Raw genomic sequence first — 13,666 nt, forward strand, 5'->3', positions numbered from 1 at the left:
ATACTTGGTAACTTATAGTTTGTTGCATCAATGCAATCTAGGCTTGTTTTTTTCCCCATTTACTCGTGTCCCAAGTGCAGCATTTCCTTTAATCAGATTTATTCAAGAATAGTTTTATGTGGGTCTAATTAATGAAACAAAACAAATTTGATTTGAACATAATTTATTGAATAAGTGTTCATTTGGAGACAGTATATTCATTTTTCTGAACGTACAGATTCAGAGCAGTTGCAGTAGTATATCATTTTTCAAAGTGTTGCCTAAACTGTGCCTGCTCAGTATGACTACTTTCTGGTCTCACTGCAGTGAGTGATGAATAGCAACCCAAAACAATTATCATGAAACCAAAAAGAAAAAAACAGCACAGATTATTACAAAATTTGAGGATAATCAAAAAAAGCATATAAAAGTATAAACAATTAATTAAAGCACATATTAACAAATAACTATGACCTGGTATCATGGTCATAGTTATTTGTTAATATGTGTTAATATATACAAAGTTAATATAGCACTATATTCCCACAGACAGGTGTAACAAGAGAAGCAAGCAACTTAAATTATTACTTTCACACTCAGCTTTTTAGTTTTCTGTTTGTCTCTCAGATATTAAGAGCTTGGTCTCACAGAGTTTCCTACAGCTCTATCACAAGTCAATAGAGCATGTTTAATTCACCTTTCATTAGTATTGATCACCAGCATCAGGCACACTGCACATGTCCGTCTCTCCATCATAAAGTGGCAAAAGATCAGTCAACCCAGTTTCTTCAGCTTAGGCAGATCTTTTTAAAAAAAAAAAAAAAAAAAAGGGTCTTCATTCTCCTTTGCTGACCCAGAGAAAGCCAGTCACGTCATTATTCAGAAAGACATTTCTCACCTAACTCATGGGTCATGCAGCTGCAAGGCTTTTATTAACATCAGAGGGTTTATCTATCCTTGCCTTTCTTCACTTGCTGCCTGCATGTTTTTACATATTATCCTCTAGTTACATTTCTGACATACTGTACTGTTGCAACATTTATTTCTGACATTAGTTTCTAATGCCAAATCTTAAAGTCACCCTCACAAAATTAATCTTTTCTTAAAATATTTTGTGAGAAGCTTTTAGCCAATGTACTGTCTTTTCTATTCCTATAGTAGGAATATCTGATTTTAGGATATTTTACATCCCATTTAACATTTTCTATCTTTATCAATTATCTTTCCCCAATTTATTATGGTTCATCTCGTCACTGGAAGATTTTAATATTTTATTTAATGTTCTAATTACAGTTAGAATTCATCCCAGTTTGATTGCTGAGTTTGTCATGCTTTTAAAAAGCTTTTCATTTGGAAAAGGTTATCATTCTTAATTTAAATTCTACAGGTTTAGGTAAACAAGCCATCGCTCTGCAGTATCCTGGCCCATTATGATGTGTGCACAGCCATTTTTCCCTGAGCCAGAATCATAGGTGTGCTATGGAGCCCAGGGCCAAAAATAGGAAAAATCCTTTCATTAAACTCGTGTTTTAAAGTGATCAGGTGCTTTGCTGTTCCACCATCCCAAAATGACACCTCCCCCTTATCCATGTTTAGCTTGATGCGAATTCTTTCTGGACGCTGCTGCACTTGAAGCTCTGAGCGCTCCTGTGTAAGGACAGTGTACACCCCTTTGCTGAGTCCTATGGACCACACACCACGGTTCGTAGAGACTGTGAACTTCTTTTTGCGGGCCACCGACTCTTTGCATACTCCCACAATCCACTTGGGGCTGTCACCAACAATGACATCCCATCTGTGTTTCCCGGAGGTGTAACCTTCAGCACCCAGGACAAAGATGCAGGGATCAAAGCGCTCTGGGTTTTCCGGGGTGGTCAGCAGCTCTGGGCTTTCCTTCACACTGGTCAGGTCAGGACTCAAGGACAGCCATGGAGTGGCTGTGTTTGGGTTCAGCACCACTGGATCTGCACACACAGGAAGAGATGCAACAGTGTCTTACTGCCTCTTAAATGATTTTGACAAAGTCTTTAATGTCTCATACAATGTTTTCAGAGTAACACTGCAGAATGCTGGTATTTTGTGCCAATTTTTTAAATCAGTTTTTCCTAGACTGATGTTTGAAGTATCCAACACAGTTTTAATGGACCCCAGTGAGTCAATAAGAAATACTTTGTTTCCAGTTCTGGTATAGATTCCCAGTTCTTAACACAAGTTACCATTCCCAACTCTCATTGTATAATTTACTCACAATATTTGACGTGGGCCTGCATATTCTCCCAGATTTTGAAGCTCAAAGCACCAACATGCTTGCTCATGTCCAGAAGAGAGTCATTAGGGAGGCAAGGGTCATCATGAGTCCACTGGGCTCTAGAGCAGAGATGGCAATATGTAAAAAGTTAACAAGAGACATCTGTACATCAACGAAATGCAGCACAGTATACGTGATTGCTACAGTGAGTTCTGCAGTTACTTACTGTCTTTTTAAATTCTGGAAATTCTAAAAAAATAAAGAGAGTGATTGAGATTAGTTTAACTAGTTTTTCTTGAAACATCTTGTAAAACACTTAAAACATCAGAGACAAAACAAAAAAAAAATCTTTGAACTGTAGAGTCAAGCTGCCTTCTCTTACCTTCAGGAGGGGTAGATCGTCGTTGCCCATCTCCTTCTTCAGAGTGTCGATGAGCTCTTTCAGAGCGACGATGTCCATGTTCGTGTTGGTAATCAGCTCCTGTATGGCAGCAAGCTTCTCCTCCTCCTCAGTAGCAAGGGCTTTTAGACGCAGAGCTTCTTCTGTGACAAGCACTTCGTGGAGCCTCTGAAACTCTGCTTTGATCAGTGTCTCTGCCTGCCCAGCTTGATTCTGCGTTCAGCCAGAGAGAAAAGCTTACATACATTACCTAAATATTACAGTATATATACACATACTAAATAAGCTTGCACTGCCTCTTTGCTCTGTATAGAAAGTCCTGTTGCTCGAGCACCACCCATATACTGTGAAACTCTGGATCTCAATTAAATGCTCCTCTTCAGCAGGATAGGAAAAAAATATAATAACAGATCCATTGAACTACAATGAACTATTACTGACATGCAGGTGACTAAATTCTACATACTAAGTGTAATATGTAAATCCACAAAAATCCTTTAGATGATTTAATTCCCAGCATTATACAGTTTCTCTCGTCTGTACTTTTGATTTGTAATGTAATCTTGTGTCTTAAAAAAATTATTTTGGTTTTAGTAAAAGACTCTTCAGCAGGGCAGCTGTTCACAGACCGGCGATGTGAACTGGAGGTGTCTGCTTCAGGGGCTGTAGATGTCTTAAATTCAAAGGACCAGTTCTGCAGCTTGTCTAATAATAAACTCATTTAGTTATTATGTTTTTATATGTTTTTTATTAGTTTATTATTTGAGACCACTTTCCTAACAGACTTTTGACCCCACTCTAGATAAATGTAATATGCACACTTTACCTTGATGTAATCCACTGTGTTGCCGAGTTTATGTGTCATATTCTTATACGTTTCCACTTTCTTTTCAAAAATCCGGACTTTGAAGCTGAGCTCCTTCTGTAATGTGAAAGAACAGAGCATTAAATAACAATAAGCAAACAGCCTCATGTACATATGATCAGCTTGTATTCATACCATATTGCTGGTACTGGCTATTTCCTGCTTATCACCATTCACAAGACGTCTAACATTCCAACTCTACATACATAAACGTTGCTGCTAAACATGGACATTATAACACACCTACCAAATTATTATGTTGGAGAGAAATGGCCATGGGGTGAAAAGCGCAGGTGAAATTAACAACAATAACAATGGCTCACTTTGACCTGTTATTGAGCATTTTGACTCATTTACATGGGCTGTGCCATGTGCTGTTAGTAATATTATTAAATGTAATAAACCTAAAGTAACTGTGTAGTAATTCTGCAGTTATTATTATCAAACCCATGATATCAGGGGTCCAAGGTTACTGAAACCTGAGGATGAACCCGGGTCACCCCTGCCCGGGCTGCTGTCTGAATCGGTCTGAGGATACGGGTATATCTCATCTTAGGACTGCAGAGGAAAAGATTCTTGCAGCAGTTGTTAGGAATTACAGGAATGGTGGTGCCGACAAAGAAGAACAAAACGGCTGCAAAACTGGTCAGGGCACTTTACCTTACACTTTGGTGCTCCGTCTTTTAGTGGCAACAGCCTGTGCGTGCTGTGCAGAGTGACGCACTCCACGCACACTGGCTCCTCGTCCTTCTCACAGTACAGCTCCAGCGGCTTCAGGTGCAGGTTACAAGTGTCCTCACTGGGACGTTTATGGCTCGACCGCCAGTTAGTCTGTTTGAGGAAAGTCTCGCAGGCGCTGCTGAGTGCACGGTTGGAGATGGCCTGGCCTTCCTCAAACACCTCCCTGCACACGGGACACTTCTTATTGTACTGTAAACTTCTGTGTTGACACTCCCGACAGAAGCTGTGGCTGCAGGGCAGCAAAACAGGGTCCTGGAAAATGCCCTGACACACGGGGCAGGTCAGGTCCTGCTGGAGAGGCTGAGTGTCCTCCATATCCTCATCCATACTATCAGCCATGGCTTCACGGGCCCTCCTCGAGTTCTTCAAGCACTTTCGTTTTAGAGAAAACTCACAAACCGCACACAGACAAATAAACGCTCACCTGGCTCTGAGTGATATGTTTTCTTACACTAGCAAAAACTGAAAAATGAGTTTCGGGGACAAGCTGGAAAGGTAGAAACCCAACACACAGGACTATCACAGCGCGTACCGACTTCAGGCACACTCCTTTTCCGTGTTTTTGACACAGGCAGCAAACCTGACCAGTGCCTCTAACACTGCCCTCTAGTGGATATGGAGGTTGCAAAATAAATTACTTTGGTCATTTCTTCCCCAGCAAATGTGCATTTCTGCACCTCTCTTTGCACACCTGGCAGAGAGAAAAACACCCTCTCTGTTACAATGACGAAAGAAGATATATATCCAACTACCATTATACTACAACACTACACAAACCCACCATGGCACATATACTGATCAGTTATTTGTGATAATCTTATATTTTATTTACCGTGGACTGTATCTGAATAGACTCATACACGTTTTGAAAATTTCACGATTTGTGTAGATTTCTTAAATCTTTTTTATTTTCATTTTGTCTGATATTTTGTCAGTTTTCATACCCATGTCATTCAGCTGTAATGGGATTGAAACAGTGTATTTTGTGTCTGCACAGGAAAGACCATGCCAGCTTGTATTCCTGTTTGTCACTGATAACACAACAGTCGTTGTATCATTATATTACATCATGAGAGCATCAAGACGAATCTTTATCTTCCCTTTAATGCAGAGCCTTAGTTTATTTTTTGTTTGTTTGTTTTTTGTTTTTTTAATAAGAACTGCCTATTTAGATTTTTTTCTGGACTTTCTTACTTGCAAGTGAAGGAGCCAAAGCTTTCTGTTATCAGTGTCTCACTCCTGTTTGCTGCAGCTGCTGAGAGTTTAGATATTAGGTATCAGAGAGCAGAGTTGGACCCAGTTCTTGACAAGATGGGCTTCTGCTCCTGGTTAGGTATCCACTGTGAAGACTTTGTGCTATGAAACAAACAAACAAACAAACAAACCCTATTGCATAATTTGACACAAATATGAAAGCTACAGTGTGACAGGACCTTTTTTTAATATCCCTTTCGCATGTTTTCAAATTTCATTTCTGTAGCTGTATATCCTCTTTTAAAAAGACTAATTCCTAGTCATCCCATTCAAGTCCACCCATACCACTGAATTAAGATCATACAAAAGTCATTTATTCAAAACGCCATTCTAAGGCTTCATGATGTGAGTATATCCAACAGATGGAGCCACCGTGCCAACATGAGACTGCAATGTGGCTCATGTGATCATCTCTACCACCAAGTTCACCATGGTGTAGGCTTTGTAGGCACTGTTGGCTGTTTGCTTTTTGTCTGTGTATCTGTCCTTTAAAGGATCTTTTGCAACAATTTAAAACAGAAACCAAAACAATGTAGCAGCTTTGCTTGTCCATTAACATTGGCATACGTACATGATAGCGACATAAATCCATTAGAACTCAGACAAAAGGACAGAAAAATATATAATAAATAATATTTGAGTTGGAATGACAGTTGCTTCAGGGGTTTACATATGGGTTTCTATGCCCTTCTCCCATTTACACACACATTTCTTGGTACTCATAGGTTGTCATGCACATTGTATGACTTAGATTTCACTCTGATGGTAAGGTAGGACTCCAATACATAATGTCAGATGTTATAATAAATATCAACTTTATTCCAGTTACAAAGTAGATGAATTTTGCACACTGTCAAATGTGTAAAACAAAACGCACATCTTTGCCACATTGATATTCACAAAAGTGTTCATCGCTTTTTTTGTTGAACTATAGGCCGCACTGCTAAAATATAAAGGGCACAAATATCATTTGTAACAGCTACAAATGTCACAGGAAATCCTCTAGGGGTACTGTGGTTTCTATCTCTTTTACATAATGATTTGCTTACTCTTGAGGACTTGCAGCCGATGTGTTTAGGTTTAAAACTTCAAGGCCTCACTAATCCCAAACTGACACTGACACTGACACTGACACTAATGATGCATCACAACTGAATGAAATGTTCTCTGAGGTTTATCAACCTTCACAGATTTTAAAATGCATACCTGAGGTAACTGTCCCTTAATATGCCTTGATGTATCAGGTCACTGTGCAGTTTCATGTAACTAAAGAGAGGGTCATCTGATGTGATGATGATGTGGGTCACTTATTCACAGTAAAAGAGATCAAGCTGCAACAAACTCATAGAGTCGTCACTAGAACCTAAAGGGAGAAACTCTTATCAACCAAACACATCTTAATATTGTCAGATGGATTTTGTCAGATATTTGGGCTGTGTCCCGTTTTTGTTCTGTTAATCCTGAAATTTGAAACAGCCTTTTGAAGACTCAAACATTTCAGTGCATCTTCTGATACGTAGTCATCACTCCTGCCATCTGTAGGTACGGCCTCCAATGCGAAATGATGTGAGTGTCATACTAACCTCAATGTGGTAAAACAAACCATTTCCAGTCAAAACCAAAAGCTGGTTCACACACTGGGGGGTACACAACAATTTCTACAGATTTGAAAGGCAGTGAAAGGATACTTCTTTCAAGGCGCTTTGATATTTTATCTGTTCATTAAAATTATAAATAATTAATTTAGTTTCCTCATATCTGCATCACCGTAATTAATGTTTCTTACTGCCCTCAGTACAGGAAGTTGAAAATAATGCAGCAAAGAACCATGATTGTAACTGTTGAGTTTGTACACTGCGGACAGCTGGCAGTGTATAATGATTGGTTGCTATTACCTCTTAGCAACAAGACAACCAAAACCATAGTGCATAATTATAGAGATCAAAACTGGCACATGGAATTTATTTTCCTTCGCATTTTTGCTCTTTCAGTTCCTCAAGTGGAATATTTCCATGGTTTCCACAGGGTACACTCACAATCTAACATAACTACTGAAAAACATATTTTTTTTACTTCATCTCTCTTTATCCAAATTATTAACTTGAACATTTCTGAAAGAGATCTGTTAAAAAAAAAGTGGTATTTTATGTGTGTATTATATGTTGGTGAGTCATTTCAACAGAGAGACTGTCTAGTACTTGACAAGGAAGACCAATGAGCACAGTTTAAATCTGCTGTTAAGTGTCCAGCTAAAAGGTGAGAAATAATTATTGTGGATATCAAAATTAAACACAACACCTCGGTGGCTGTGTCTGAAGCCACACTGAAGCTATCAGCATTTATAGTTCTTATTTCTCTTTTGTGCTTTTAAATCATAAATAATCCCTTTCAAAGTGCAAAGTAACAAATCAGGACACACACACAGGCTGTGGTTCGCATGAAGCTCAATTCAGTTTTGTTCTGTCAACATTGTTCATGCATTGACTGACGAGAGGTGTGAGAGGTGTGAAAAAACAGGAAAAAGCTTGAGATGTCAGAGGCTCATGAGCTGTACTGTTGCAGGTGTTGTGTTTGCATGTGGGTGCATATATGAGTCATACCGAGAGAGAGAAAAAAAAGGTGATAAAAATCTTTGGAGGTTTTGGTTTGGAGATAAGTGCATATCTGAAATGGTTTTGAAATTGATTAAAAAAGAGATTTTATGATGTGATATACAGTATATAAATAGCATCAAGAGGAAGAATAATTCTGATAGACTGATAAGGCTTTTAAAATGAAAGTGATCAACCAACAAGAACAAGTTCATTCATTATTTTCATTCTTGTCTTTCATTCATTCTGATTAGACAGTATAGTCTTACAACAACTACATATCAGGGATGTGAGTGTGTGTGTGTGTGTGTGTGTGTGTGTGTGTGTGTGTGTGTGTGTGTGTGTGTGTGTGTGTGTGTGTGTGTGTGTCAGCATATATTGTCCTATACTTATCAACAGGTATGTGAGATGATAAAGGTGAACAGCATGACCACAGTATATCATTTTATTGCTCAGTTGAGCAGTTGTGCAGTTTTCATTGTCTGTCTTCATTCAAGTGAATAGCAACATTAGATAAGCTATAATTATTATTTATTATTTTTGTTTTTAATCATACTGGCATTGTGGTTTTTTGAAAAAAATGCTAAGAAACTATTAAAGTTTAATTTTGTGTGTATTTCCTACTGGTCTTGTTTTTAGGTACACTTACCTCTGTAGTGGCTGTTATATCATCTGCTGTCACCTTGTGTCTTTTCTGTTATTTGTCATTGTGCATGACAACAAATCCTGGGGTCAACTGGTACGAGCACACACACATGAATAACTTGTCAATCACACCAGAGAAAGTGAAACTATAAAGCAGATATCATTCATGCAGAACTTGTGTGAAATTGGTTCACCTCTAATATTGCTCATATAAGGGAATTTGTAGAACATTCCTTTAAAAGACCAAAATGATGCAAAACATTTTGGCAACTTGAAAGTAAAATGTTTTCACTGGTGTTCTGATGACCAGACCAAAGGAAGACGTTCTCCTGAGTTTGTCAGTCACTCAAATGACAATGAATGAACACATAGTCCACACACACATATTTTCTATATAACCAGCTCGATGCGTTTCTTTTAAACACCAATAGATTCTGAAACACAACCTCCACTCCAAATGAAACTTATGTGTTTCATTTCTTTTTACATTCAGTCCGTATTATTTCAAAGAAATGCTTTTCATCAGATTTTCTGGCAAGTGAAACAGCTTACTCACACTGTGACATATAATATATTCTAAGCATATTCATAATGTGATGTGAAAGTGATTTGAGTCTGTAGAGAGGGACTTCTTTCAACCAAACAATCAATCAAATTTCAGCAGCAAAAGAAATTATAAGCCTATATATAATTTTTTAAAGAAATAATAAAAAGTAGCCTAGAAACATTAAAATGAGGTTTGAATGACATTTATCAATACAATAGTAATATTGTAACAGTTTTCTGAACTAAAAGACATCTAAATGTTGTGTGGCTTGAGTTTTTTTTTTCCTGTCTGCTTAACTTCCTTTGTCGCCTACTTAGATTGCTATTGGTAACAGTGGATGATTTAGCTCATTTCTGCGCTGTTGTCAACCTGCCCACTGAGGAGAACACAATGTCAGGCAACTTGGTAGGTTATTAATTACTTATGCTATTTTCTAATTTTTTAGATGCACATACCATCCTTTACTAGAAAAATTTAAATTCATATTCATATGTTATTCTTTATTATTTGAGGATTTTCAATTCACATCTGAAAATCCCATGCATGTAATGTGTTTCAACAGATTCAGTCCTTCCCTGTATACATGTGTATGTTGTCTTTACCTAAGTAGCTAATTATTGATGAAAAGAAACTTAATTTTGATGCAGTCTTTTATCCTATCTATCTGATTGTATTATTTCATTACTTCTTTTGTTTGCCTATTTTTCTACTTGTTCTTTCACCTTGAACTCACAGTGAGGAACAATGTGGTTTGGTGTGCCAATACATTACTGTGCCGTTCACTAAAATGTTGCAGCATTTTGTGAAGGATCAAGCGAGGAAAGAATGATGGAGCATTGCCAACTCCTGTGTGGTAGTCAGCTTGTGAAGCATTTAAAATGAAAGAAGATAATTATGCAACACGTTACAGATGATAATTAATGTTGTGATTCATATTTTAGTTCATCAAAGGGTCTTAACTCGCTGCAAACTATTCATTTATACACCGATCAGCCACAACATGAAACATTAAACCCTACAACCGCTTCTAATGTTGTGAATGATCAGTGTACATGCTTCCTCTTGCACACGTGCATTAATTTCTCTTCCCCATATGCCAGCGGAGAGCAATTTTGTACAAACCCTGACAGTGGTCAAGATCATCTCCAGCTAAAAAGGGAACTGAGATTATTACTCTATAATAACAAGAAATATTACTCCTTTTTCACCTTTGAAAATATTTTTTGTTTGATTTGCTTTAATGAATACTGCCATGAGAGTTTTAAGAATAAAAAAAAAATTGACTTCAGGATTTTTTTTTTTTTTTATTTCTTCAAAAATCATGCAGGATGTGCTTATAAGACAGAGAACAAACAGAACACTCTGGACTTACTCTAGATAGATAGATAGATAGATAGATAGATAGATAGATAGATAGATAGATAGATAGATAGAGAGATAGATAGCACCACCATGTGGTTGAAGCTGACTCAACAGGTCAAATTCTAAAACCAAATTAATGCAGATTTCTTCACCTTTACTTCTTCGTTTTCTGCAGAGTGACCTGTTCAACAAAGGTGCTTCGATTAGTGGAGAAGACTTATGGTGGGAAGATTATACTTATAATGACTCCGGTTACTATGATGCCGATAACTGTTGTGAGGGGGGTGACGTGTGTGACCTGAACGAGGGCATACATTTTGAGGCGGTGTTCATCCCAGTTCTGTACTCTGCTGCGTTTGTTGTGGGCATCCTGGGAAATGGATTGCTCCTGGGAGTTCTGGCTAAGAGCAGGAAGAACTGGAGTGTGACAGACACCTTCATCCTGCACCTGGGCGTGGCTGATGTCCTGCTGCTGCTGACCCTGCCCCTCTGGACTGCGCAGGCCGCTCAAGTTGAAGGCTGGGCATTTGGTACTCCTGTCTGCATGATCACTGGAGCTGTTTTTACGGTAAGAGATGTGCAACAGGAAAGAAGCACTAGAGCTACCTGCATTATAGAAAAGTTCTTGATATCATATATTCAGAGGTTTATATACGGAGGTTTTATTTCATTTCTCGTTTGCTGATTTGTTTGTGCCCTCAGATCAACTTCTACTGTGGGATCTTTCTGCTGGCCTGCATCAGTCTGGACCGCTACCTGTCCATCGTTCATGCTACCCAGATGTACTCCCGTAAGAAGCCTTGGGTGGTTCAGGCCAGCTGTTGTGCCGTCTGGTTCTTCTCCCTGCTCCTCTCTATCCCTGACTGGATGTTTTTGGAAGCTGTGTTGGATGACAGACGAAACAAAACAGAGTGTATTCGCAACTACCTTAAGTTTTCCACTAAGTCAGTAGAAAAGTGGCGCCTGACATCACGCGTGCTCTACCACATGGTGGGCTTCCTGCTTCCTTCAGTTATCTTGATCTTCTGCTACTCCTGCATTCTGTGGCGGCTGCGGTGTGGCACCCAGGGCCTTCAAAAGCAGAAAGCTTTCAGGGTCATCATGGCTGTGGTGGTGGTTTTCTTCCTCTGCTGGACGCCATACAACATCACACTCATGGTGGAAACACGTCATTCCGACAAAAACAGCGACACCTGTGGAGTCAGATCATCTCTGGAGAAAGCTAAGATTGTCACCTCCTCCATTGGTTACCTCCACTGCAGCCTCAATCCCATACTGTATGCTTTTGTGGGTGTGAAGTTCCGGCGTCAGCTCTTCAACATCCTGAGGTCTCTGGGCTGCATGCTGAAGACGAGCGTCAAATTTCAATCAGCTGTCAGCAGCCGGAGAACCTCTATTTGGTCTGAGTCTGCCGACACCTCCAACTCCATGGCTATCTGAGAGAGAGAAATGAACCTATTGACAAGCCGATGGATGAACCTGAAGCTTACAAGCAGACTTTGACTGAAACGACGACAGAGACACGAACCTTATTTCCTGTGTTGTATGACCTGTAACAGGCTATGCTTTCTTTCAGCTTTCTCGTAGTTCATAGCACTTTAGTAGCTGAACATGAACATGACACAGGACAAAAATAATTTTGTTGTTCTGTGACTCAAGGTCATACAGCTGTGCTTTCTGGCAGCAGATTCATTTTTCTTTGATAAGAAAAATAACATTTCCCTATTCTGACTATCAGGCAGCATCGTATCATAGTCAGTACGTCATGCAATACTGCAGTGAGTATTATTAATGTAGCTATCTACTGTCTCACAAACCAACATTGGTATATTTCATAGCATTTTTTACTGTATATTTCATCTTGGCTTTTTTTATATTATGGAATATTCAAATACAAAGTACATTTAATTAAATTTTTTTAATCATAGGCAAGTGTGTTGCCAAGATGACTGTATAGCAACAGAGCCAAAAGACCATGAGATTACCATTCAAAGGCGACAATATCAACACCACCTTCTTGGAAACATATTAAAACAAAAAATACAACAGTAAGCCAACTGAAACACATTAAGCAGCGGATTCAGTCTGTTGATCAAGTGTGCTATTGTCTTTCTGTTTCAATTTTTTCATTGCACAGATGTGTTTGGCTGAATCCACTGTTATACTGCAGGCTGCTCTTTAAAACAATCTTTTTGGCTGCTGGGATTTCCAGCGGCTGTGGATCCCACCCAGGATTTTGACTTTGTATTTCACTTTGTCTTTCACCTAAGTCAAGTAAAAAAAAAAACCTGGAAATCTGTGGCTATGCACATATTATACATTAGAATGGTTATGGCTTATTCAGATATGTTTTAGGCGAAATATCCCAACATATATTGGGTAGAAAAAACACCTGGCAGTGTAGAGAAGGCTTTGGATCAACATATATAGCATGATGTAAATAAACTGAACATAAACTGAACATTGAACATTTAAATGAATAAATAACATGAAATGTTGTGGAAGAAAATGTGAAAACTTTACATATTTTTTTAATTTGTGACTAAGTGAGGGTATGATGTATAGTGACGGGGATTATTACTGTATCTTCTATTTCACAAACAAACTTTTAAATTACATATTTTGTGGAATATTTTTACTGGCTTATCTTGGTTTTGTATATTGAATATTAAAATAGAGAATAAAATTTTACTGTTTGAATCATAAACCAGCGTTTTGCCTACATTACAGTACAGCAACAGAATATAAATCGGCCTGGGATTTTTGACCTGGACTGGTTCACCAAAGCCCATCTCGAGACACCATCACATACTGTACGGCCCATGTCACACTTTACAAGAATCATGTAGGACTGATAGACGATTTATAGAACAGAACATGAAACAGAACAAACTGTACTTCCTTTTTTCGCTCTTTAGGGTAGTAGCTGTAGAGGGTGACCGATTAGAATCCAGACAGGACTGAACAGCAGGAAATAGGCCTACAACTCCAAACATAATTTAATTCTAGTAGTTTTACTCCCTGCTTTGGAACT

The 13,666-nt window shown here is 38.5% G+C and overlaps 2 protein-coding genes across 2 annotated transcripts; one reads left to right on the forward strand and one right to left on the reverse strand.

The window, feature by feature from the left end:
* Positions 1 to 146: 146 nt before the first annotated feature.
* On the reverse strand, positions 147 to 4,811 carry trim35-28 (tripartite motif containing 35-28). The gene is made up of 6 exons (XM_056381779.1): positions 4,153 to 4,811; positions 3,454 to 3,549; positions 2,610 to 2,840; positions 2,454 to 2,476; positions 2,228 to 2,346; positions 147 to 1,943 (listed from the first exon to the last, which is right to left on the reverse strand). The coding sequence occupies exons 1-6, from the start codon at positions 4,570 to 4,572 to the stop codon at positions 1,408 to 1,410; spliced, it is 1,425 nt and encodes a 474-aa protein (XP_056237754.1). The 5' UTR covers positions 4,573 to 4,811; the 3' UTR covers positions 147 to 1,407.
* Positions 4,812 to 9,615: 4,804 nt separating this feature from the next.
* Positions 9,616 to 13,355, forward strand: cxcr3.1 (chemokine (C-X-C motif) receptor 3, tandem duplicate 1). Its single transcript, XM_056379727.1, has 3 exons — positions 9,616 to 9,675; positions 10,808 to 11,200; positions 11,335 to 13,355. Exons 1-3 carry the CDS (start codon positions 9,661 to 9,663, stop codon positions 12,070 to 12,072), a joined length of 1,146 nt encoding a protein of 381 aa, XP_056235702.1. The 5' UTR covers positions 9,616 to 9,660; the 3' UTR covers positions 12,073 to 13,355.
* The last annotated feature ends 311 nt before the right edge of the window (positions 13,356 to 13,666 follow it).

Source organism: Seriola aureovittata, chromosome 7, assembly GCF_021018895.1.
Source record: "Seriola aureovittata isolate HTS-2021-v1 ecotype China chromosome 7, ASM2101889v1, whole genome shotgun sequence".
NCBI lineage: Eukaryota > Metazoa > Chordata > Actinopteri > Carangiformes > Carangidae > Seriola > Seriola aureovittata.

What these genes read in the sequence shown, in the direction of transcription:
- cxcr3.1 (XM_056379727.1), top strand. An exon ending in TCACTGGAGCTGTTTTTACG is followed by an intron (nt 11,201 to 11,334) that starts GTAAGAGATGTG and finishes TTGTGCCCTCAG; the next exon opens with ATCAACTTCTACTGTGGGAT.
- trim35-28 (XM_056381779.1), bottom strand. Translation starts at nt 4,572, where the DNA reads ATGGCTGATAGTATGGATGAGGATATGGAGGACACTCAGCCTCTCCAG. An exon ending in ACGATCTACCCCTCCTGAAG is followed by an intron (nt 2,477 to 2,609) that starts GTAAGAGAAGGC and finishes TTATTTTTTTAG; the next exon opens with AATTTCCAGAATTTAAAAAG. An exon ending in TTCCAGAATTTAAAAAGACA is followed by an intron (nt 2,347 to 2,453) that starts GTAAGTAACTGC and finishes TCTCTGCTCTAG; the next exon opens with AGCCCAGTGGACTCATGATG.